This window comes from Sinocyclocheilus anshuiensis, unplaced genomic scaffold, assembly GCF_001515605.1.
Source record: "Sinocyclocheilus anshuiensis isolate Anshui unplaced genomic scaffold, SAMN03320099.WGS_v1.1 scaffold1503, whole genome shotgun sequence".
Taxonomy (NCBI): domain Eukaryota; kingdom Metazoa; phylum Chordata; class Actinopteri; order Cypriniformes; family Cyprinidae; genus Sinocyclocheilus; species Sinocyclocheilus anshuiensis.
Window position 1 is genome coordinate 75,071 of NW_015554170.1, and position 27,299 is coordinate 102,369.

Below are 27,299 nucleotides of genomic sequence, written 5' to 3' on the forward strand. Positions count from 1 at the left end.
TCTTGTGATTCAAAGACAAATACATTTTAACAGCCCCTTTTCGCCACCTACTGGCGTAACAATGCAATCGATCATCTTCATTTGAAGCGTCAAATTACTTTCAAAAGGTGATTTACTCTATTTTAATCGCTACCATACACATCGTACACACAGTTTATATCTGAACTATAAACTTTTATCCCATTACTTCTGTGATTTGAATGTTTGTAACACAGAAATAATGATACTGTGTGGCTGAAAAGACTGTGAAGCTGTTTCATTAATGACAGAAGACAGCTTCTCTCTTTAGGTGAATGGCAGTGCAAACGCAGATTTAAATGTTCAAATCACACTGGTGTGATCGTACTCTGCACGGACGAACCAACAAGTGATCACAACATTGATCGCACACGTCAAAGGATTAGGAATGAAACAGATGAATCATTGTAATTTAGGAATAGAATCACGCCCACAACAGAGGCGTTGCCCATTGCGTGTGTTCTGGACAGACCAAGCAAAATACCTTACCACAGTAACTATTATTAACATGTGTTTCTTTGGGAATTGTTTCTCCTCAATCCCTCCCTAGATGTCCATGGTTTCCAGCTGAGATAAATGATCCATAACAAGAATCCATTTCACATCATGAATGATGACATCACGCAAACCAGCCACATGCCATCATGGCTGAATTTTTGAAGGCTAATCCAAGAGTGTGAACTGGCAGGCTGCTTCTGAAATTCTTCTTGCCCCTGGATCAATCTGAAGATCATTCGGTGAAGGGGTCAGTTTGATGTGTGTGTGTGTGTGTGTACTTGCTTATGCTACATTGTGGGGACCAAATGTCCCCAAAAGGATAGCAAAACCTGAAATTTTTGGCATTGTGGGGACCGACCTGCGGTCCCCACGAGAGGGAAAAAAATTATTAAAAATGGTAAATGATCTTTATCTGAAAGAGTAAGAATGCAAACAGGTTTTCTGTAAGGGGTAGGTTTAGGGTTAGGGGATAGAAAATATTGTTTGGTCAGTATAAAAGTAATAGAGGTCTATGGAAAGTCCCCACAATTCACAGAAACAAACATGTGTGTGTGTGTGCGTGTTCATAGTTTTAAAATTTAGGAAAATATGTAGTAAAAATGTACTATGAACAACTAAACAAAGAATGAAAACATGGGACACATGTAGCCACTGAAGAGATTTAATGTGATACCTCAGTCGAGTATGAGACAGTGTTCATGCAGCTGCGATAAACTCTTTGATAAGCCAGTCAAAACACTTCTGCGGTAGTTAATTCTTGCATAAAATATGTGAATGAGTTTCTCACTTTCAGTAGGGGAGAGAATTTTGCATACTTCAGAGATGTAACAGAGATGATAATATGCTGTTTTATAAACAGTGATAAGGGTTTCTTGAATCTGAAGTAGGGTTGGGTATCATTTGAATTTTATCAATTGCGATTCTGCTTATCGATTCTGATTCTTTTCCATTCCCAGTTTTGATTCCAATGTGATTAAATAATGATATCAAACATTTATCCTGTCTCTTTTATGCAAACCATTTATTGGAGCTGAATACCATGAACAAAAATCAACAGGCTACATAAAAACTGGGCTCTTTAAGAGCTGTTTGTGTGCAAAATAGAACTGCATGATTCCGGATAAATTGAGCTTTTTTTCCTTTTTTTCCCCCAATGGAAGTTGTGGTTCTCTCATGATTCTGAAGAAAAAAACATTAGACAACTAAACAAAATCACATGTAATTTACGAATAAATTATTTAATGACTCACTCAAGATGTACTTGTTTCATTACTGGATGAATCAGCGTTTTTGAACGAATCTCTTGTATGATTCAAAGACAAATGACCTTAAGTATCCGATTCTGGAATCGGAATTGATTTTCAATTTCCAACCCTAATCTGAAGTTGATGTTAAATACGATTCCTAAATTCTTGATGTTATTATTGGGCTTCAGAGACAAGTAGTCTACATAGGGCATAATAGATGAGAATACTCTGAGAATACTCAATATTAATTAAGTTGTATACATTTCTAATGCAACCACTAATGTATGTTCTCTGTGCATTCCAGCAGAGTACTAAATGATGGAAGCATATATATGTAAAAAACAAAAAAACAATAAAGAACCCAGAATTGAGCCTTGGGGGACTCCACAAGATATCACATGACATGTGTAGGTATGTGTATCTAGAGCAACATAAAGTAATAACCCCAGTAGCTTAAATCGGATGGACTGGACCTGACAGGTAAGAACTGTTCTGCAGTCAGTCAAGGAATATTTTATATCCCACTTTAGTAGTGATTGTAAATAGGCATAAAGAGGCAATATTGTGAAAGTAAACATTGATGTGTTGCTGTGGTGGCAGTCATATGCTAATAGGTTTCACAGTGATGTCACAATATGGAGGAAGCAGAGTGCAAGTCATATTTGTAATTTGGTTTAAAAAAATACTCCTTTTGAGTACTAAAACTTACTGTATCATGCAAAATTTCATTTTGAATTCAAATGAATTCAAGTTCTTCATCTTAGAACAAAATCTACAGTTACAGTAAATGATCAGGTACTGCATGATTAAAAGCAAGGGATGAAGAAATACCAATAACAGATCCGAGACAGATCAGGTTAAATACCCTGTGGAAAAAAATAATCCACCTGTTTAATTAGGCATTACTGATTTGAAGCAGATTTACCACCTCTTACAAAGACTACAGCTGATACTCTTTGTGCTAGAGGGAGAAAATCATTCATTCTGCATTTTAATAGCACAGATATTGAACTCTTCGATGCACAATGAGTCAGCCAGCCAAGTAGGTGTATAAATGATTAAGCATTTTGTAGAATTTAACCTCTAAAGCTAAACACATAGCTGATATTTTATGCTCGGTTCATTTTTCCAGCTGTCAGATGTTAAACAACAGACTCTTCTCATCTCAGCACAGCAGGTCAGAGCTCCACTGTGAGATCAGAGCTCAGACCTTCAACCCTCTCAACGTGAGACAGATCTAAATGACTTTTGCACACACGTTACAGCCATAGGCTGCTCACAACTCTGGGATGAAGCGAGGTTTAGTTGAGGGTACAGTGCGAGGTACTGCATCTAAGAGCTCTTTTTTGTTCTATCTCTTAATTTTATATTATTTAATTAAATGCAGTTGGAATTGTAGTTGTTTACTATATGGCACAAATTCATTTGCCAAGCATAATTATTATTAATAATAAGAATAAGAATAATCATTATTATAATTATTAATAATAATTATATAATAATAATTATTATTATTATTATACTACTTCAAAATTATATAAAGGTTAACCAGAGGAACCATAATTTCAACTAAAGAGTTACTGTTGCCAATTGGATTCAAAATGCTTTAAAAAAAGATCAAATACAGGGGAGGGGGGTCCTTTTTAACTGTTTGTTTGTTTTTGCTAAATTATATTCTCACTTTTAAATGATCTCTTTCTTAGTACTTTACAGGTGAAATGTGCTACAAGGCAGAGGTAAGAAATGGGTATACAGGCACAGTCTTTAAGTACCTGACCAAACTAAAAGTACATTAAAATCATGATGATATTCATGATGTCATTTCATTTTATAAAACCAATATGGAATATATTGAAAAAGTATTCAATATATGGCTGAGACCCATTGCATATGTTTCTGCTTTTGTGAAAACTGACAATATTGATCTCTACCACACTTTTGAGTGAGACCTCAATTAAGATCTCTTCTCTAGTAGATAGATGAGTGGATAGATATTCCCATAACAAACAAACATATTGCATGTTTTAATATATACAGTACACATTTGACATTTGATGATAAAGGGATGATAATTACTTTCTTCCTAAAGGCAGTGAATCTCGCTGAAGCTCAGGATTGGTGGTACAAAGCTGTCTATTGTGTTGCAGTGGTCCACAGAGGACGGCCACAGCAGCTGCAGCGGGCACAGCGACAGACTTCACTGCTAGCCGTGGCCACTTTCACAAAAGACACAGTGAAATCCAGCCACGTAAATAAATAAACCTCTTTCATGGGGCAGATCTTCAATGATCTGAGGCATCTGCACTGATGGATCCACAAACAGAGCACGTTTCCACACACATCCTAGTTAAGCATGATATAGGTGATATTTTCTGTTTAAATTCTATCAGCATCTATATTCATAGTGTTAGTCTAAATTAGACTTTCTGCCAAATAACATTCGAAGAACGTCTGAGCTGCTGTTTCCCCAATAACGAAAGCATGAAAAAGTATAAAAAAACCTAAAATGCATGTGCATGAAGACACGTTGCACTTTTGAAAATAAAGGTTCTTTAATGGCATCTGTGATTCAGTGAAGAACCTTTAATATCCATGGTACCTTTTCACTTAAAGTGTGAACAAAATAGTTCTTGCTGCAAAACGAGTTGCATTGTTTTTCACAACCAAATGTGACACATGTTCGAATATATGCCTTTGTGAATCAGATTTGAGAGGTACGACGAAGGGTAGTATTTCCAGTGAATTACAGTTAAAACTCTGCTCTTTCTGTGGCTTCCGAAGACTTCCGAATGTGCTTCTGCATATTCTACGCCCATGGTAACTAGTCACTAAACATGTTTATTGTATAGAAAAGAGCAGCTCAGAGATTCTTCAAAACATCTTTTGCGTTCAATGGCACAAGAAATTCCTACTAGTTTGGAATAAGTTTGAGTAAACGATGACAGAATGTTCATCCTTTTCAGAGCAGCGGAACATTTTACTAAAGCAGCGAGTAAGACATCACATCGGCTCTCAAAGTATTAAGAAAAGACTGCCTAATTTTAATGCAAAGAGCGTAATGGAGTCAATACCCTGTAGCGCAGCAAAAATAAAGAATGCTGAAGACTAGGTTGTCAGTTGTCTATGTGTGTTGAGAGAGGAAAAGCGAGAGAGAGAGAGAGAGAGAGAGAGAGAACTTTTGTGTTGAGAAAAGCAGGTCATGAAAAAACAGCAGTTTTCCTCCATTCCTCTGGACAGGGTTTTAATGACTTCCAGACTGAAGGCAGCTCAGCCTCTGTTTCTCCTTTCCTCCTCTTATGGAGTGGATTCAGTCTCTGCGAACTGCTTGTACTTCAGCTCTGCTCTTACCCAACACTTCTGCAAGCCACGCCAGCTCTTTAGAGAAAGATAAATTATTTCAAAGCATGTAATTGGTTGTGACGAAGGACTACAAACATTCCTTAAGTCCTAATGCTGCCTCATGAACTGCACCATTGTTTTCCAGGGCCAGATTTCAAATAGCGAGTTAATTCTAATTACGTTGGTCCCCTTCCCCCGCTCGCCCCATGATAAACTGACGGCACACTATTTGCTTAACACATTTCTATTAGGCGGCCCTGCCAGAAAGGGTGTGAATGGAAAGATACTTCACACTCGCGTACTTCGCACGCTGAGAGTCGAAAACTTTCACCCCGACCTGAGATTAGAAGCTGTTGTTAAATTGATCTTCGCTTTCTCTCATTCAAACGAATGTAAATCTGGTACAGTTCTAGGTGACATATTTTTCAATAGTTATATGAGTGCTGCAGGGATGACATATTTAAGCCAAAACCTGGAAACCCGAGTTTGCAATGTCGCACTTCCAGCTCCATTGTCCCAAAGTCAATGTTTTTTTTTTTTTAATGGAAATTTTGGTAAATCGCCCAAAATTAGGTTTGTGATTCACACAAGCTCAAGATATGTTCACGTTTTATTCTACAACATAAAATACATCAGCAATACCGCTCTGTGATGTCTTTAACGCTTCTACTTTTCTTGAAAAAGTGTCTAAATGGTACTACAGAGCCATGTCATCATGGCAAAAGAGGTAAACTCATCTACTCACTAGCCGCTTTCACAGCCTCATGTTTATAACAGGGGTTAAAGCAAAAAAAAAATCCTGAGCCTGAACTTTTTTCCGGGGGTTGGGGGTTGCGGGGGTGGACACATACACAGGGCTATTTGGCAACAAAAAAAAAAAGAACATTATTTGAAAATGATTTTCCTTGAAACTAACTAGTAACATATCTGCCCTTGCCATTAACCCTTGACAGGATCAGACTACAGATTATGGAGGGATATTTGAAACAGCAATTAAGGTTACTCACTATAATGCAAACACATGTAACATTTAGGATGCTTTTGATATCACGTTTTGCTGGTTAGATTTGTCCTTGACAGGGTACAATTTAAAACATGAAATTTCTGAAATTGTTTTGTTCAAAAGAATTAATAGTAAATTAAATACTAGGAAATTAATATAAAATATGAAATATACAAAGACAGTTTACTACAAAAAAAACTACAGTTCAGTTCAATTAACAACAACAAAATAAAATGCTCCAAGAACTGGTAACTTAAACAGGGTTCGTACAGATACTGCAAAATGAAATTCCAGGACTTTCAAGGACTTTTCAAGCACTACTCTTTTGGTTTTCAAGGACTAAAATAAGATCTCACTTATCAAAAAATATTCTTATTGTCTTTCAAATTCTAATATATAAACTAATAAAATGAATGGAACAAATAAAGTGCAGCACATGCAAAGAACGCAATGACTGTGGCAACTTTAACATCTGAAAGGATACTATGGCAAAGTTATCGCTTTCCTTATTCAAACTGATTTTTTTTTCACGAGTATATGATTGACCTGAAGAATGAAAGCTAGGCTATATCATACACTTGGAAAATTATGAGCTATATCACTGCTAATCGACACTAGGGGTGTGACAATAAACTTCTTCTATATAAATATGGCTCTAGATGGAAATCTTTGACCATTGCGCCACGCAGCTTTTTCAGAATGTGTCGCGCTCATTAGCTGCGACTCTGCAGTTGGATACTAGCTATTACTCATGTTTATAGGACCAAAAATGTCTGATTGGCTAGTAATGTTAGTTTGGCTGAGAGTGAAAGCTGTGTTCCTCTCATACATTGGTAGGTGAACTCGTTAACTCGAACGTGATATCAACAAGTTTTTTTTAAATGTAGGAGGACTATCTTATTTTCCCGCAGCTAAACGCCACACGCCGAAAATCCAGCACGATGCCGGAGAACTTTAAGCCCTGTTATAATCGAGCCCTTCAAAACTATTCTACTCAAACTTTCAGGGAAAATGTGACCATGGTGTAGTTCATTTCTAGCCTATGTTTAGCTTTTTACTTCTGCTGACAGTATTTAGGCCTCAAAATGTTTTAATTTGTGAAGATTATCATGATGAACGGAACATGTAAGAATCATAAACTTTTGTTGGTCACAGAGCATATTTTCTGCAATTATCCAAAAGTCAATGGAAAAATCTATGGGGTTTTTGTCAATGGAACCAGGGTGATGCTGACTTACATGTTCGCTTACAAACAAAAAAAAAAAACACCATCACCTCAGCGCTCCACTGCTGACTATTCTGACCAAAAGTGCATTAACATAGGCATCATTAATGGGGAAAAAGCATGTTTCCAAAATTGAAAGCTCTTAAACAATGACACCAGACAATATTTTGTAAGCAAATAAGGGAGTGAAAGTGTTTACATGCTGTATAGCAATTGTACTTTTAAAGCATGTTTAATTTGGTAATGACACCTGAGATCGTGTTCTCCATTAACACAGCAAAATATATAATCTGGTTTTAGTGTATTATTATCTAATATATAAGGACTCAAAATACTATCAACTCAATTATATATGTTGGAAAAAGCAATGATATTCTTGTCAGACTGGGAAAAACTAGTTGGAGTGGGTACGTAGATAAATGGAAAGAGGTTGTCCATTAACTGAAGGCATTTTGATGGGTTGTTTATGACAGCGATATAAATTTGTTGTGTTGCACCAAATATAGGGAATAGGAAAACAGGTCTAGTTCTCGCAGTGTCCTCTTGATAGCGTAAACATATATCATCAAGGCCACATTAAGTCAATGTCATTGGAACTGATCAGACTAAACAAAAAGAGCGAAAGAACGTGCGTTTCAGGTCAAAGTCATCTGGGAAACAGAGTGACCACTCAAAGAAACCAAACAGTGATAGCTCCTATCAGAAACACGTAACAGCTGCACACAGCCTGTGGTGGGACATAACCACGCTCAGATTCCATTAAAATCTTCATCTCAAACCACTATATATATATATATAAATGGCTAAGAGGTCCAACAGATGCATTTATTAACGACAATATAGTTTGAGACTAGGGCTGCACGATAAATCGAAATGGAATCGAGATCGCGATTCGACAGAAGCTGCGATTGTCATGCGTATCTTTCAGTGAAGCACGGTTCTGTGATCAGCAGTAAATCTCCATTCAAAGACCAGAGGGTGCACTCGCGCTGAAACTCCAAATACGCCTCGCAGAAGATTTTTTTTTTTTTCAGGGATTCTCATAAGACAAGTCAACAAACAATTCTCTTAACTGAAAAATGATTACATGTTGGATCAAATTACCTCAAAATTCAATTTTTTTGTCATGGTATGCAGTGACTGCATGCATCAGGAAAATGTTGCAGTGCATAGAGCAGGTGCTCAAGTGCTGTGGTGGGTTTTGTTGCTTTTTAGTGTTTTTGTGGAACAAAATAAATCTAAAGGGCCTTCCAGAGCAACATCTAAAATCTAAAAACCAAATCCATCCATCCATTTTTCAAAAATCCAACACCCTGGATGGATAAGACACAGACATACATACTCACACACCTATCGACAGTCTCCAGTTTACTGTCTTTGGATCATAGAAGAAACCAAAGCACAGAGAGCAAACTCATAAGGCCTCCAGCTGGGAATCAAACCGAGGACATTTTCTAGGAAAATCTGGTGCTACAGAAAGAAATGCAGACCTGCAGTGATTACCTGTACATACTGCAACAATTATTTGCAGGCCCTGTGAGACTATCAGTGTACTCAAGGTTTAAAATGCAAATAAAACCCGAAAGCAGCTGATGGCAAAGAAACAGTGATACATACAGACATCTGGGGCCTCGTCCGATCCGTCCGGGCAGTCCTTCTCCCCGTCACACCGCCAACCTTTTGAGATACACGTCACCTGATCCCTGCAAACAAACTGCTTGGGGCTGCAGGTTTTTGGAGCTACAAAAAAGAAGAGGCAAAACAAAGAATGAGTGCATTCAGCTATTAGCACCTCAAACAAAAGCATATTTTATCAGAAATCAAACAGCCCATAAGAATGTTTGTGGTCTGGCCAGGGTTTGGCAGTGTACGAGGACGCCAAGTACTGTTAGTTTACCGCTAGTTGCTGATGTGTGTTTCAGAACAAGATAATCTGCCCGCTACTGTTTTTCCCCCAGCCTGACCGTTTCCCTTACAAGGCCGATGTCTGACTTCTATTCTGGTCAATACGGTTCAAAATAAGCAACAAACTCTACTCTACTCTTAACAAAAGTCAATCAAATGTATCAACCATTTATCAATTCATTAATAGAATGAATCCCAGTGTGATTTCAGAATTCGACATTACCGTATAGGTAAATGACTTTTCTAGTCTGTGACTAGACTGTTTTCTCTCTTTGAATATATTGTTGTTGTTTTTGTTTTTTTCTCAGATTTAAATGAAATATGTGACCCTGGAGCACAAAAGCAGTCTTAAGTCGCTGGGGTATATTTGTAGCAATAGCCAAAAATACATTGTATGGGTCAAAATTACAGATTTTTCTTTTATGCCAAAAATCATTAGAATATTAAGTAAAGATCATGTTCCATGAAGATATTTTGTAAATTTCCTACCGTAAATATATAAAAACTTAATTTTTGATTAGTAATATGCATTGCTAAGAACTTCATTTGGACAACTTTAAAGTCGATTTTCTCAATATTATGATTTTTTTGCACCCTCAGATTCCAGATTTTCATATAGTTGTATCTCGGCCAAATATTGTCATATCCTAACAAACCATACATCAATGGAAAGCTATTTATTCAGCTTTGAGATGGTGTATAAATCTCAATATCAAAAAATTGACCCTTATGACTGGTTTTGTGGTCCAGGGTCACATATGTCAAACACTGACATTATACTGTAAAGAATTATTCATCTCAGAGTTGGTTGGTCTGGTTCAAGGTTTAGTACACTTTATTGAAGAAATGTCTGAAATGCCTAATGGAGAAAACGAATGGAAAAAGAGTATTTCCAGAAGCCAAGCCACTGGAAAAGGAGGCAGTCTGTGTCGAGCAGTTTCCCGCTCTTCTCCTGACTGTACGCGTTTGCAGTCAGACCCACGCGCTTCCACACATCCAGGTCAGTGTTCCCACACCAGTGCCAGTGATGCAACGAGTCTACAGGCCATCAAAGGACATCTTGTTCTGGTTTGGCTGCATAAGGAGCAAAAAATGTGACTGCTTTTCACTGGTCGTCTATTTGGAATCAAGTGCGAATTCATTCCAGACCACCTTCTCAAAAGCTCTCTAAAAACCTCCCGTCTGCTATCGGCACCGTACCTCCAGACATAAACAGTAAGGAAAGCAGAGCTGACTATCGACTGCTACTTCCTCCACAACACTGAGCTTCCCATCTGCAGGAAGAGAGGTGGAAGCTCAAAAGATGTGCAGAGAGATCCTTTTCTACATTATACATTGCATTGTCAAAGTATTTTTTAAAGCTGTAAATAAAACAAAGATTATTGGACACGCAGGTTTTTGGAGCTACAAAAAAGAAGAGGCAAAACAAAGAATGAGTGCATTCAGCTATTAGCACCTCAAACAAAAGCATATTTTATCAGAAATCAAACAGCCCATAAGAATGTTTGTGGTCTGGCCAGGGTTTGGCAGTGTACGAGGACGCCAAGTACTGTTAGTTTACCGCTAGTTGCTGATGTGTGTTTCAGAACAAGATAATCTGCCCGCTACTGTTTTTCCCCCAGCCTGACCGTTTCCCTTACAAGGCCGATGTCTGACTTCTATTCTGGTCAATACGGTTCAAAATAAGCAACAAACTCTACTCTACTCTTAACAAAAGTCAATCAAATGTATCAACCATTTATCAATTCATTAATAGAATGAATCCCAGTGTGATTTCAGAATTCGACATTACCGTATAGGTAAATGACTTTTCTAGTCTGTGACTAGACTGTTTTCTCTCTTTGAATATATTGTTGTTGTTTTTGTTTTTTTCTCAGATTTAAATGAAATATGTGACCCTGGAGCACAAAAGCAGTCTTAAGTCGCTGGGGTATATTTGTAGCAATAGCCAAAAATACATTGTATGGGTCAAAATTACAGATTTTTCTTTTATGCCAAAAATCATTAGAATATTAAGTAAAGATCATGTTCCATGAAGATATTTTGTAAATTTCCTACCGTAAATATATAAAAACTTAATTTTTGATTAGTAATATGCATTGCTAAGAACTTCATTTGGACAACTTTAAAGTCGATTTTCTCAATATTATGATTTTTTTGCACCCTCAGATTCCAGATTTTCATATAGTTGTATCTCGGCCAAATATTGTCATATCCTAACAAACCATACATCAATGGAAAGCTATTTATTCAGCTTTGAGATGTTGTATAAATCTCAATATCAAAAAATTGACCCTTATGACTGGTTTTGTGGTCCAGGGTCACATATGTCAAACACTGACATTATACTGTAAAGAATTATTCATCTCAGAGTTGGTTGGTCTGGTTCAAGGTTTAGTACACTTTATTGAAGAAATGTCTGAAATGCCTAATGGAGAAAACGAATGGAAAAAGAGTATTTCCAGAAGCCAAGCCACTGGAAAAGGAGGCAGTCTGTGTCGAGCAGTTTCCCGCTCTTCTCCTGACTGTACGCGTTTGCAGTCAGACCCACGCGCTTCCACACATCCAGGTCAGTGTTCCCACACCAGTGCCAGTGATGCAACGAGTCTACAGGCCATCAAAGGACATCTTGTTCTGGTTTGGCTGCATAAGGAGCAAAAAATGTGACTGCTTTTCACTGGTCGTCTATTTGGAATCAAGTGCGAATTCATTCCAGACCACCTTCTCAAAAGCTCTCTAAAAACCTCCCGTCTGCTATCGGCACCGTACCTCCAGACATAAACAGTAAGGAAAGCAGAGCTGACTATCGACTGCTACTTCCTCCACAACACTGAGCTTCCCATCTGCAGGAAGAGAGGTGGAAGCTCAAAAGATGTGCAGAGAGATCCTTTTCTACATTATACATTGCATTGTCAAAGTATTTTTTAAAGCTGTAAATAAAACAAAGATTATTGGACACAAGAAAATACTATTTCAGTCTTTCTGCTTCAAAATTTCACGTTCATTTCAATGTGTTCCTTGCCATAAGCAATTTTCACTCAGAAATTGCTCGTAAATTTCACACACAATTACAAGGAACGGCAAAATGAAATGTGAATTTTGAAGTAGAAAAACATAAACAGTATACTTCAGTAATCTTTATTTCATAAATCTCTGAAAAAAACATTTTAACACTGGTGAATGTTTACGTCAAGGGTTCTAATGAATGATATTACATAAAATGTATAATACGCTGACAAAAAAAAAATGCAACAACTTACAGTACATTCTGAAATGTTTCAAAAATGTAAGTGGCGGGAAATTAAAATGAACCCACACAATTTTAAACACTGAAAGTTCCCAGAAGTCTGTTTCTCTTTAAGGTGACCACGCACACAGTGTTTATTTATTTTTTATACCGTATATATTTTTCTTAAACAAGCCTGACCATTGGTTATTTCAGAGCATTCCAGGACTGCGAAGACATGAAGGGCGTCTTTATGAGGCTTTCTGACAGTGAGGAAAAAGTGCAGACATTGTACACTACCGCAAAACTACGGTAGACGACTGTTGTGATCAAGACTTATTATTCAGAGTTCTGACTCAGCTGAGAATTCTCGACTCTTTTAATGCCATCTATGGATTTTCTGTTCTTCTGGTTCATTTTACCTCAGTGACTCTAACATTCTTTACACATGCTAACTGCGATACTTGGCTCCTCACACTGAGCTGAGAGAAGTGTGCATACGCAGTGCTAAAGTGAAGTGCAGCTGTAACGGCAGTGGAGTAAATGAGAGCATGAGAGAATGAGAGAATAATTATTATTATTATTTGCTGTATGCATACTTTTTTTTTTCTAATATAGGGATGACATGTCTGGGGCTTCAAGTCTTCAGTATTCTGAGGTTAAAGAAACAATAGCAAGTTAATATGGTAGAACTCAAGCAAAGAGTAGATGGAAATATAACAGAGCTCTAACTGCCGCGCAATATAAAGATTGAATTAAGCTAAGCGATCCCATTAACTATAATCACAAACATTCATCATAGAAAAAAAAAAGATTTTTTCTTAAAGATGAGCAATGATTGGCTCGTCTGGAGTCTGTAAAGTAGGTGAACAGTGAATAATACTGTGAGTAATAGGCTGTAGTTTGCAGACGGTATGCGACTGTAATTACATTACGAATATAGAAAATTGGATCAGAGCAAAGGAAAAGAACAATGAAGAGAAGATAAAGAAGGTAAGAAGGGAACAAATGGAGCACGGCACAGGAGAATGTCACACATGCTATCAATCAGGGCTGTGATTGTCTTTTAAATATTGCTTAATTCCTGATTTTAAACTGAGGTAGCAATCAGGATGCAGAATCGCAATTCAAATGATATAAAGAATTAAAGAGTCCTGCAATTCAAAGATATTCACTTAACTGCTATGTGTGTAATTTTAATTAGAAAAAAGTGCAACTTTAATGCATGTTTCCAGTCTTACAGGATATGAGGCTTCATAATCTCTAATCAAAACACCTATATAATCTACAAAAAATATTAAAACTGCTGTTTTACTTAAATTAGTGTGTTTCTTCGTTTTATTCGTTGTTTTTTGGTGTAGTGTAAATGCACATGTACACAAAAGTTTGATTCTGCAATTCGCTATATTATTAGACAAGATTTTGCTCTAATGAACATCTAAAAAAAGTTGGGTTACACTTTATTTTAAGGTGTCCTTGTTACAGTGTAATTATACATTTAAGTACTGAGTAATATTAATTAGCTACATTTACTTGCTATATGATTAGGGTTACGTGCATGTACAGTAATTATGCATCATTTGTTGTTATTATAATAGTAAGCACATGTAACATGTGTAACAAGGACACCTTAAAATAAAGTGTCACAAAAAGTTGTTAGCCGGGTACTGCATAATTGTGACATCCCAGAGAGGATACTTTTTTTTTTTTTTTTTAATATACTGTAGCTTAGTAAATGGTGAATATAGGTCCTCATTGCATTTGTGCTAGATAAATATAACTCATTGTTAGTAACTTACAACTGCCACACTTCTACAGGAGACACCTTTGGTGTGAATTTCCTGCCTGATGAAGACAATGCTAAATTGGAGACAATGTACCAGAAAAATAGGAAAACACTGAGGGCGAAGGAAAGCAATAACTCGACAGAATTACAGGTATGTGCACACACATGTCAGATCCACAGGAGAGTAGTGGCAACTTTGTGGCAAAATTAAACTGAAAAAATAAGCAATAATATATTTCTGCGGCTTGAGTAGGTGTGGAAAGCAAACAGTCCCATGCACAGACGGTCATGCCAGAAGGTGCAAACATACTTCTGTTGAAAAAAAATCCCCATTGATACTGAACAGTGGGCGGCGTGACCAAAATCCTTTGACAAGACATGAGTCATTTGAGTCATCAAAGGTAACAAAACTGTTATTTTTGCTAGAAATTATGACATAGGAAAATGGTGCAGTATGCTATATTAAAATGATGGGGTTGTAAAGTTTATTTGATTTATTACATTTCTGTAGAATTTGGCGTTAGAAGTTTTAATACCATCACGGAACATAACCTTCAGCTCAAACAGTATGATTTCATCCTTTCCTGTCAGCGATCAGACAACTTTGGACAACTCTAACAGTATTTGCCTGTATTCCCTGCAGTGCGACAGAATAGTCATGATATATTCACAATGATTTTGCTGCCAATATAAAATGTAGTGAGATCTAATGTGCTTTTTATTAGACTGTTACGTTTCACAGAGACCATTAGATCAGATCCCTATGAAACCGAGCTGTTTTATCTGGCTTTCTCTTTAATCCTAGTCCGTCTGAATGAATCAATTCCATCCTCAGCATGTTCACAGCACATGACATTTTATGTTTAAAATGTTCTAGTAAGTTCCTCTGATAGAAAAAAAGATTAAGCCACTTAAGACCAAATACATAAATATGGAGATATATGCTGTACTTCATGAAAGGGCTGAAAAAATATAGAATGTTTTATTTTATTTTATTTTATTTTATGTTTCCCAGCGATTGAGTGTAGGGCCTTAGTGACAAGTTAAGCATATACTTGTATTTTTTTTTCTGACATTATAACAATTTACACTGACTATTAAAATAGTAATAGTCATACCCAAGTAAATGAGGCAACACATTAAACATCAAATACACACTGTTGTGAGCCAAAAGTTTTCAACATAGAGGTTTTATCATGAGACTAGTTTGAAAAACTATAATACATGTTACATCTACACTGTAAAAAATGACTGTGAATTTAACGGTAAAAGACTGTAAAAATGCTACAGTAAAAACCTGTTAAATGGTTAACGATAAATTCCCCTACTATATACGGTGAAAAACTGTATTGGACATTACATGTATTGGACATTAATTTTACGGTAGTATACCGTTTTTGGAAGTGAAAAAGACCGTATAATTTACAGTGAATAACCGTAAATTGACATTCCCAGAATTCCCTGCATTACATTTCAAATTTGATGTTTTTTTGTTGAAATAACTATGTTTCTTCTTAGTTTTTTCTTATTAGTTTTGTATATTAGGGTTGTGTGTTACACCTAATGTTGTTAAATGAATGTTTACTGCATTATTTCAGTTTCATGTGTGTTACCATGATGGTGTTTAGTGTTTGTGTGAATGACACTGTGCACCTTCTATATATGTTAATGTTTAAAAGCTGCTTGTGATGGGCTTTGGTTCATCATGTGACTTTCTCATCACCACCTGCATTTGGTGGTTATCAGTGTATTACAAAGGTACAAAACAGATTTCAGTACTTCAATAGGTTGGTATATTAACATTATATCATTTAATGAAATTACGGTATTTAACTGTAAATTTAAGTTAAAACCGTAAAACCTAGAACGCTGCTACCGTATTTTTTACAGTAATATTCCGGCAACCACAGCTGCCGTTTTTTTAACATAAATTTTACGGAATTTTTTTTTACAGTGTATCTGTTGTATCTGTTTACTTTCTCATTCATCTCAATAGCACTTGCATGATTGATACAGGACCCACCAGAAGGACACAGTTTGAAACCATGGTGGCTCAGTTTTGCTGCCAACTCCTTTTGAGCAAGTCCCCTGAAGCTAAATGTGGCTAATTGCTCTGGAGCAGGGGTCTTAGATGTTGGATTTTAGGTGTTGGAGCAATGCTCCATTTATGGGTATATCAATACCCTTCAATTGTGTCTGATAGGATCATTTGGCAATGTTTCTATTTACTGTTTCCTAGTTAGCATAAACTAGCAACATCACATACAGTCAATGTTCATCTCTATGTGAAACTGCACCCATCGCAAAACATGAAGGCACATTGTGAATGTAGCTATAACATTATATAATCAGATTTTCCACATGTGTCATCGCATCGAGTCTGAACTCCTTGAGGCATCCTTGATAAACATCTGATTGTAAATATTCCACTAAAAAGGTATGTTTCCAGGCAAGGTCGTGACAGATTTCTTAGGTGGATGGTTTGTATTGTATTGGTTTGTCAGTGAAGATCTATCAGATGTGGGTCCTCCTATTTGTGAATAGGAAACTCTTCATTCATAATGGGTCAGTCCTGCTTCATATTTTTCTGTTCTTTCTCACTATGACGTATAACGTCTCAGGTTACTTATGTAACCATGGTTCCCTGAGTAGGGAACGAGACACTGCGTCCTCTAAGGGTCGCTATGGGGGACGCCTCGTCGTGACCCGTGTCTGAAGCATACATTGAAAAAACACCAACTCATTGGCCGGCGACAGCCATGACGTCACTACCGGTGCGACTATAGTATAAATAGGCGCCGGGAGCACACATCATTCACTTCTTCGTCTGAAGCTTGCGTCCGCAGCATGGCAAGAAACCTAGAGGCTTGGAAAAAACGCTCGCAGTGCACGCCGATTGCCCCCTTGGAGACATCGCGTGCGTGCTCTTTGCCCAAACAAATAATGCATAAATCGTGTATGTCACCAGATGTTAAACAACGTCAACACGGATGCACACATCCTTAAACGCTTTGCTAGTGCTCGCCATAATGAGATGAATAAAGATCGCTCTTACCACAGAAATGCACGCTTCAAACAAAACAGTCAATGAAGACAAAGAAGAGAATGATGTGTGCTCCTGGCGCCTATTTATACTATAGTCGCACCGGTAGTGACGTCATGGCTGTCGCCGGCCAACGAGTTGGTGTTTTTTTCAATGTATGCTTCAGACACGGGTCACGACGAGGCGTCCCCCATAGCGACCCCTAGAGGACGCAGCTCGAAGTTCCCATGAAAGGGAACTTGAAATTCACTGTGGCGTCACATTAAGAGCGGTGAGCTATAGACCTACAGGCTGTCTCAAAAACCCATTATAGCCTCCTGTTTAGACACCAGTCGAGTCTAGTCAAGTATTTACTGGCAGTGGACTTTAAACCTCAAAATGTTAGGTTTCTGTACAAACACAAAGCCAAATTAAAAATGCAACTGATTCAAGCATTGAACTTCAGGTAGAGATGGGATTGTTGCATTCTGGGTAACTCAATAGCTATATAATTACAATGGATATTCAATACTCATTTACATCACAATTTCATTTCAGACATTCAGAACATTTCAAGCATGCAAGTTATCAACTTAAACGTTCAATTAACTGGAAAATGAGTGAATTTCAAATCCATCATCAACACAATCGACAGTGAAAGAACAACCAGCAGCTGTAAACTGGATGTTAGCAAAGCAACTGTGTGTTTGCTCTTTCCAATCAGTGGTAATTTGAGGAATCAATACCCCCTACCACGACCCTACAGAAGTGAGATGGAAATGGCTTTTCCTCTAAGCAGCACACTCCACTCTTTCACCCCATTTTCAAAGGAAGACTTTTATTCTGTCCCTGCCTCAGCCTTATCTGCTCCGACAAAGCCAAATCTCAGACAGCTCAACGTTTATGGGACGCAACGACAGTCTCTCTGCATGAACGTTCCCTCAGCTCTAGCTTCAGTGTTTTCCTCCATCTCTGCCTGCTGACGGCTGAGTGAGCGAGCGTCTGAGTAATGTGACAGCTATGGCCCTGTGAGCTCAGTGTTTCCAGCCCTGTGAGCTCCAAGAACAGCTCTGTTGCCATGAACACTGGTAAAACAGTCTTCACCCTCACTAACACGTTAAAGATGGCAAACGCTGAGATGGTCATCACAGAACTTCTGAAGTGTGGCGTGCTGCTTTGTTTTCCTAAGGAATAATGCTGCTGAAAAATATCTTAAACCAGTTTAAACCTCATCTTAATCAGGTTGGTCTGCTGGCTAGGTTTAGAGAGATTTGGGGCACTTTTTTAGTTGGTCAAACAGGGAGACAAACTACCTGGACAGCTAAATATTGGCTAGAAGACCAGCTTAAACCAAATTAGATGGGCAAACCAGCTTAGGCTTAGGCAGTTTTCAGCAGGATAATTCAGCCAAAATATGAAAGTTCATCATTATTTCTCACCCTTATGTCAGTCCATCTTTGTATTGCTTGTTTTCTTTAGAGGAACATAGAGGGAGATATGTTAACGAATGTCTGTGCAGTAGTTCTCAAATCTCTAGTAATTGGGTGGCGCAATTTGGCTGTGAGAGACACAAGAACTGTTTGGTGTCACTGCCATCAAACCTGGCACACTGTGTCTTCATGCACCAAGTTTGAGTATGTGGAAACATCGGAAAGCAACGTTTGGAGGGGAATAACAACTTCAGTCTTAAAGCTAATGTATGCCTTCAGAGGATTTGGTATATAATTCATAAGGACTATTTTCGACCTATTTTAAAACTTTTGACCAAACATTTCCATGACTTTTACAAACATTATTATTTTTGTGATCGTGAGTGTCTTTTAGAGGTTGTACTCACAAATAGCTATTGCTGAAATATAACAGAAAATTTTTAAATGAAATATATCAGATATATATAGAAATATTTGGGGGAGGGGTTGGGGTGGATGCAAAAATAATCTAAAAATATATATATATTTTTATTTTTTTATTCAACCCAGGCTCATTGGAAAATAGGGCTGGTCTGAATACCATTTTTTGAGCTTCGAAGCTTCGGTAGTAATCAACACCGAATATTCAAAGCTTCGGAGGGAGGGGGCTGAACATATTCTTCTCTCTAACACCGTGTCTACAACGGACGCGGACGGCGGGGTGCGACAAAATACTATAGAACTCATTATAATCAGTGATGCTGGATGCAGCGCGTCGCGACACAACAAATTCCCGACAGTAAACTGCTGCTGTGTTCTATTTATGACGTATTGACACAAATTTCAAATGATTTTCAACGGTCGCGTTTTCGCGTCCAGTGTAGACAGACTTTAGCTGTTGCGGCGCGTGTAGACATGGTGTAATAAAGGCAGGAATCTCTGTGTGTCTGTCTGTCTGTTTACATTTTTATTATGTCGAGAACCGTTCATCCAGTCGACTTCACGCGTGGCGGGTGTGTTGCTGCGGACCCAAGGGAGTGCAGTGTCGCATTTTGGTGCAATATGGACTCGCGACACGTTCAGAATTAATAAACTTAATAAACTACAGAACAGCACCAGCCGGAAGCAGCGCGCCTCACGCAGGCAGGGCTTACATGCTCCGAGAACGGACACTGCACTAGTGATACAAAACACACAGGTCTGTTAAGAGCAATACTTTTAATATAGACAAATTATTATTAGGCTGTACTACTGTACGTTTTTTTATGACTGCCATATTCGCAAATATTTTCCAAGCAAATTAAGTGCACGTTTTTATCATGTGTAAAATTACTGATTAACATGGCGGATAAAAGCAGCTCAGTTTTTTTTTACATTAAGGCCATGTCCACACGTACACGGGTATTTTTATAAACTGAGTTTTTCCTTCTTCCGTTTTTAAAAACCTCACTCAATTTAAAGTGCTCCCACACAGCTAAGGTCTTCGGCATTTTTATCTTCTCTTCCAGATGAACTGAATCATGACGTTCACTCATGGCCGATTCATATTCAAGCGCGAATGAGAACCTTTAAAAAAAAAAAAGAATATTCGAATCTCAAAATTGAAAATCGAATGTCAACCCACCAAACGAATATTCGTATAATTGAATAATCTGGTCCAGCCCTATTGGAAAAACAATGCAAATTGATATTATGTTGATTCTTGCATGTTTCTACACTGTAAAAAGTAATCACTGAATCTACTTAAGAAAAGCGAGTAAACATAACTGATTTTTACAAATTTGTTCATCTACTGCAATAATTTTGGAAGGTACAATTGTATTGGATGATCTGGAAAATCCTCCCCAAGATATGCCTGCTCTTTGGACTTGGATTTATGCTATGAAATTATAGTATCCTCCAGTACTGAAGGACACCTTTGATTTCATTCAATGGCTGAACCTAGAATGCAATCTCTGAAAAATCTTCTGATGTAGAAAGATGTCATTGTGGCGTGATGGAGCATTTTTCAGTGTAATTGTTCATGATTGATCATTATTGATTTAGAAAAAGGTAATTCTAGAAAATGGTGAATCTAGATTTACAAGGTGTCATAAAAGGGATGTTGATGTTTTTTTTTTCTATTTATTTCCTGAGTGCAGTATGTGCAATTTTTCTTACAGTGTTAAATTGTTGATTTGATAGCATGCCTAAAAAGTAATGACTTGAAGTAACATTGTTTTAAACAAATAAATGCCCTATTGTTGTGCTAACAATCTGTTTTCTGTCTTTGTATTAACAACTTCAAGTTTTGAGTACAGCTTACTTGAGAAATTTAAGGCAATCTGTTTCCACACATTTGTCTAGTAATGTGAACAAAGCAGACTTGTTAAGAGAACTGTTTTGTTTGAGTTCTGTGTACTAAGCTTAACTTAAATCTCTAAGTTGGCTGAACTTGTCAAATTGAGTTAGCAACACTCAAGTTTTCTGGTAACCTATACATATACACAAGTTACCTATACAAAGTTACAGTAAGTTTTATTAACTCAAAAATTATAAACTAATTTGCTTGAGAAATTTGAGGCAATCAGTTTCCACAGGTTTTCCAAGTAAGTTCAACTCATTACTTTTTACAGTGTACACATTTTCGAAGTGAAATGATCAATGAGTGGCATAAAAAGTAAGTTTAGCTTTATCTGTTTTAGTTTTAGTTTGGCAGTTTGGAAATGAAATGTCTAGTGTCTTAACTAATAGTCTTAACAAAAGCAAATGTGAGAATATGCCTGCTGAAGCAACCGTGTAATTTTATCCGGCTTCTACAAGTGCTTAAGCTTTTTTATCATGGCTTGTGTTTCATGGGACTCATATCAGAGCTCTCTGTATCGCAAGCGCAATGCTGTAACAAGTGAACTACCAAAAAAGAATGTTATGTCAGAAAATCCATATACTGTATATGGAGTTGGTCATGTGATGCAAACATCAAAATTGGTTCAGAAATCATGCGCTATGATAAAAGTGTTTTGAGGTCATAACAGAATTGTGCAAGAAACTGCAAAAATAAGTATTTATGAACTAATAATCTCTGCCTGTCATCATAATTTGTGTGAAAAGGAATAAAAGTTGTTGGTTTTTTGCCGAAACTAGTTTTGAATTCGACAAATTCATGCATTTGTGTTTTGCAAAAATGTAAGTAGAGGCATGTTTTTCCATTGATGTTGTTTAGATTCCATGACTGGGAACCCATAAAAGTCACTTTTTTTTATACTTTTATAGTGTGTGTGTGTGTGTGTGTGTGTGTGTGTGTGTGTGTGTGTGTGTGTGTGTGTGTGTGTGTCTTTTTTAGAGCTTAACAGTCCCTGGTCATTACTGCTGTTATTGTATGGAAAAGAGCAGTGTGAACATTCTTCAAAATTTCTCCTTTTTTACTTTCTACAGAAGAAAGACAGTCATACAAATTGAGTTAGTGATGACAGATTTTCCATCTCCAGTTTAGCTTTAAATCTATAGAATAAACAAAGTGCCCTAATCACACACCAAACCTAATTATCTAGTTAAGATCATTAAAGCACATCATGCAACACTACCCACACAGCCGAGGGGGAGGACGGATAAAAGAGGGGGAAGAGCAGCTCAGTCTTTCTCCTGTCATCTTACATCAGCTCAAAGGTCTCATATGCACCCTTCCCCAATCCATGCTACTTCCTTCCTTCCGATATTTCACATTTCTGTGATTGCAGGTTTCTCCACCAAACATCTTTTTCAAAACAAATGCACAAAGAGCCTAAGGGTTCGATCATTGTTTAAAGGGTGTTTGAGAGAATATCCACCCTCTTTTCCACCCTCTCCACATGCATACTTCCAAACAAATGACCTTTCCCTATCCAGATGTGTTTCACAGTTGAGTGAAGGAGACTGAGGTTGGGGGTGGGGAACACACTCGTCTGTCTCAACCTTGTTTATTTCCTCCTTTCTCTGTCTTTCCTGGGCTGTGCAGAACGTGTACAGTATAATATCTCTTCAGCTCTTATTAAGAGTTTCCTATCAGCTCAAACTCTTGAAATGCCCACCCCTTAGGGAGTAGGTTACTTGTCAGGAAATTTACAGACATTGGCTGCAAACAAAACTGGCTGAACGGACTCAAGTGGAAAAAAAAAAAAATCTTTATCCTCTCAGCTGGTCTGCTTCTCACACTAAGCAACCATATGGCTTCCGAAGACTTGGAATATAGCGCATGGGTCGTATGAACAACTTTTGGGATTTTAGTCATCATATGTTGTCACTGTAATTGCAGGGGCATCTCCTTTTGTGTTTTATGAGAGAAGAAAAGCCATAAGATTAGATCTATAGAACGGTGAATAAATTATCCCTTTAGTCTCTACTCAGTTTCAACCAAAACATCCACTATAAAGTCACATTGGTCAGGATAAGCAGTTCTGGTTTTTCTGGAGAACATATATGGCTGGATGGCCTACATAATGGCAAAATATACATAACACAATTCAACGAGAGCAATTGTGCTGTACAATAAATTGCTAAAATGAAGTGCAATTTCTGCATCACTAACATCACCAAACGGAACTGCAAAAATAATAACTATTTTCCAAAAGGCTCCCCAAACTCAGCGTTGGCGTTGAGATGCTCGGAATGTTTAGACGGTGTCTGACGGAGTCAGAATGCTTGCACTTTTCAGAGGACAAATTGCTTTCTTATACTTGCATGTTAAGCTGGGATACGACCATGTATTTTAACATTACATACTCCAGCTTCACCCAAGTGAAACTAATTTTATGCCAAATTAATTCAAAAGTCATAAAAAATGTATAATTGGTTTTTTTTGTTATCTTTTTTTATCTATCTATCTACGGCCGACAGATCTTGGACCACAGCCAAGTGAGCGATAACTGATCATCTTAAAATATTTGTCTGTCATTACTCACTATTAATTAAACTATACATTTGCCTGTCATCTCAGGGTATGCTTTAAACTGGACGATACTTTTGAAAGAATTTTGGTATGTTAATTCCTTGTTTTGGAGGTTGCTTTAAGAGGGAGACGAAAGTGTGCGTCACCTCAAAGGACCCCAGAGACAACAGCAACCTTCTGTGTACTTCTCTGATAGGGGCCCCTTAATTAACACCATTGATGAGCTTAGCCAGCCACTGAACATGAAGTCTTTCAGCTCAGTGAGAATGCATATTCTATACAGCCCTAAAACGGCCATTGTGAGAAAATACTGTGTTATAGTCAGAGTATTTCATTTTTGGGTGAACTACACCTTTAAGAAAATGTTTTAGGTCTACTCAAACTAATAAACATGTTTTCATTCGTAATGGCAAAACAATGTAACTGCACTTTGAAGTCTGTTAGAAACATGGAGAAATTTAACATTATATACAGTAACTTGCTCACCAATGGATTCTCTGAAGAGTTTTAAATAAAATAAATAAATCCATCATTAAGGTCTTTTAAATTTAAACTATTGCTATTATGGTGTCCATAATCCATAATAATGCTTCCTCCATTGAAAAAGTCCATCCCCTGCTGCCTGTCCTCTCACATCAAATTTCAGCCACATATTTGTTTAGAACTGCTCTGGACTGTTTCTGGACTTCTTGATCTGTGCATATTTCTCTCCTGATTCAGACAAGACAACTTTTTCACAAAAAAAAAAAAAACAATGAATAGAGGACTTGTATTTTAGCCTTAAATAAGCAATCGTAATGACAGAAACACACAGAATTTGGCTTCTCAAGATGTTAACTGATGGACTGCAGTGTGACTGGATTATTGTGATGTTATTATAAACTGTTTGGACTCTCATTCTGACGGCACCCATTCACTGCAGAGCATCCATTGCTGAGCAAATGATGGAACGCTATATTTCTACAAATCTGATGAAGAAACAAACTCATCTACATCTTAGATGGCCTGCGGGTGAGTGCATTTTTAGCAAATTTTCATTTTTGGGTGAACTATACCTTTAAGAAAATGTTTTAGGTTTACTCAATAGCAAAACAATGAGATAAATATGTATGTAGGTTAGTATGTATGCGAAGATACTTTGTAGACTAACTTTGTAAGTTAGTTCAATCTTCCAAAATCTCCCTTTGGGACGTTCTCAATGTCAAAATAATTAATAAAAAGTGTTACTTTTTTAAGTTTTGAAGAAGCATGAAGTATTTCATCCATAGCAAGAACAGTCTGTAGTAATTATGAGGAGCTTTATATAGAAACAAAGAAGTCTGTGGTTTGTGCTTGCACACAAACAAGTTCAAACGCACATTCATCATCAATTGGTTGACTTCAGAACAGCATTTCCAGCACTAAAAGCAGAATGAACAACTGTCTTACAATTCTAGATGATTCCTAATATATCCATATCACAAATCTTGCATCTTGAAGCTCATGTGTCTGCTCAAAGCACTTCACCTTCTGAGCTTCAGTAGCTACAGACCGTGCATGTAAAAATAATAAGACAGACAGCAAAGCCTTCAAAGAGACGTGAAGGCTCAAAGAAGCAGCAATCCAAAATGCATTTCAGTCCAAAGATCACCATTCCGTCCTTTCCTGTACAAATGCATGTCATTGATGGAGAGGGCCTGGTGGACTGCAGATGAGAGAGTTCTGATTCAACAAAACACATCTGAACAAACAAGCTCCTTCATTAAACGAGGACTAGACCTCATCTAAATGATAGCTGGACATGACACTGCCTCTTCTGCAAAACGCAGTTTAAGTTCTAGGTTCACAACTTTATGTTTATTTATATATTTGCACCTCCAAATGGTCAATAACAGACATTCTGTCTGGTGCAAGATCAGTGCACATGATGTGAAAAAAGTTGCATGTGTCACGTTGTATTCTGGGCATGTGCGCTGTGATGGTTCATCCATTGATTATCAATGCATCTGCACTCCTGAGCTGGTTATGTGATTCATGCGCTGGCTACTTCAACGTAAGCCGTTATCTAATCCATAATGAGACCTGCCATCTACCTTTTTTCTTACTGGTGACATTCGGTTCGGATAGCGAAAGAAACTCCGATTTAACGCAGTTTGGGTCTCAAAGGATGCTCCGTATTGATATGATGTCTACATGCACGGCAACAGATGCAGAATTCAAAGTGGGTGTTATATGATGATACACATGCCAAATACACTCACCATCTATTGCCCTTGCTGGAAGAACCACCTCCGAACTGTGCAAAAAACCCAAAAAGAACAATCCGACAAGCAGCCTGCCAGCTGTGAAGCGCAACATTATATTTCAACGGGGGGGGGGGGAAGGCCAGGAACAAAAGAGCAAAATAAAATGCAAACGCAAGGTCCAATGATCCAGTAAAGCTGCAGTCTGATCACGGCTGATGCGCCTCTCCAAATGCGCACACTGGCGCAAAAGGCTTCTTCTGGCACGCGCGATTCACCTATTCCTTGAATGCATGGCACAACCTATGGATGATATATGTCTGATACACGGCATCACCACGGAGACAGTGCGCTCAAACCATTCCTTTGTTGAGGATGACAGCCAGCGCTCCGCTCAGTGCCAATGACACCTATGAATGTGCGCCGATTCCCTCTGTTGCTGCTGGTAACCCAGATTGGGCGAAATGTGCGGTCCAATCCTGAACTAGCGATGTTCGGACTCGTGAACCGGTTCACTTTTGCATCAACCGGTTCGCGAGTTCGGTTCAAAAAATCCAACTGCCCTGCCGTTTCTCAAGAGATTTGATACTGCGTGGACATATCAAATCCTTCGATATAATGTTATATACACATTTTATATAAAAAAATATATATATACATTCAATTAAAAATAACATCTCCCCGTTTTAATAGGAATGGTTGTAGCTATTATAATAAAATAATAGTAATACAAATTTACTGCACCGCTAATTTAGTCAGGTCTGCCACAAAATGAGTGCCAAGCTCGAATTTAACAAACAGATATATTTATCATTATGTTTGAAGCATGAAAATATCACGTGTGGACGTAAAAGAACCGATGAACAAACTGTTCAAAAGAACCGATTCGCGAGAATGAATCTGCTCGACTGGCTGCTCTGTGACGTCAGGAGAAGCGCTCTATCCTCGTGATAATCGATGGACAAGCGCGGAGCTTCGTCATTGGCTCATGTGACGTCGACAAAGGGTCTCATCCAATCAGCGCCGCATGCGTTGAGTCGACGCCGAGAAATACGACACCTGTTATGCATCAGAAAGATTAGAGACTTATTATTGCGAAACTGACTACTTTGAGAGTTTTAACGACGCCATTGAAGCTTACGTCTAATTTACAAACATAAACACCAAAAGAGGTTATACTGAAATGACTTAGTTTGAGTAAAGGGATCAATATTTGTGGTAGCCTACTTGAACTTTTATGGAATTTTACATTTAATGTTGCTACACTTTAACGATGGATCTTCTCGTTATTTATTGTTAATGATGATGATGATAATGATATTAATTAAGGACAAAGTACAAATTACAACTGCATGTCAGGGGGAAATGTTTTCACAGCTGTAGCAACGATCTTATTCTAAACGTAACCCTAACCACACTCACAGAAAACGTTCTCCTTTTTTTACATAAAAAAGAAAGAAAGAAATTAACAATTAAAATAAATGAAACAGAGCAGA

The 27,299-nt window shown here is 37.6% G+C and overlaps 1 protein-coding gene across 1 annotated transcript in view; it reads right to left on the reverse strand.

Annotated features, from left to right (window-relative positions):
* LOC107670926 (low-density lipoprotein receptor-related protein 1-like) overlaps nucleotides 1-26,259 on the reverse strand; it is a gene marked incomplete at its 3' end in the record, with an annotated part of 97,609 nt that extends 71,350 nt beyond the window's left edge. Inside the window, exons 1-2 of the mRNA XM_016463748.1 lie at nucleotides 25,822-26,259; nucleotides 8,948-9,070 (exon numbers count right to left, since the gene is read on the reverse strand). Coding sequence (XP_016319234.1) covers nucleotides 8,948-9,070; nucleotides 25,822-25,918 — 220 coding nt within the window. The remainder of the gene's footprint in view (nucleotides 1-8,947; nucleotides 9,071-25,821) is intronic.
* Between the last annotated feature and the right edge of the window lie 1,040 nt (nucleotides 26,260-27,299).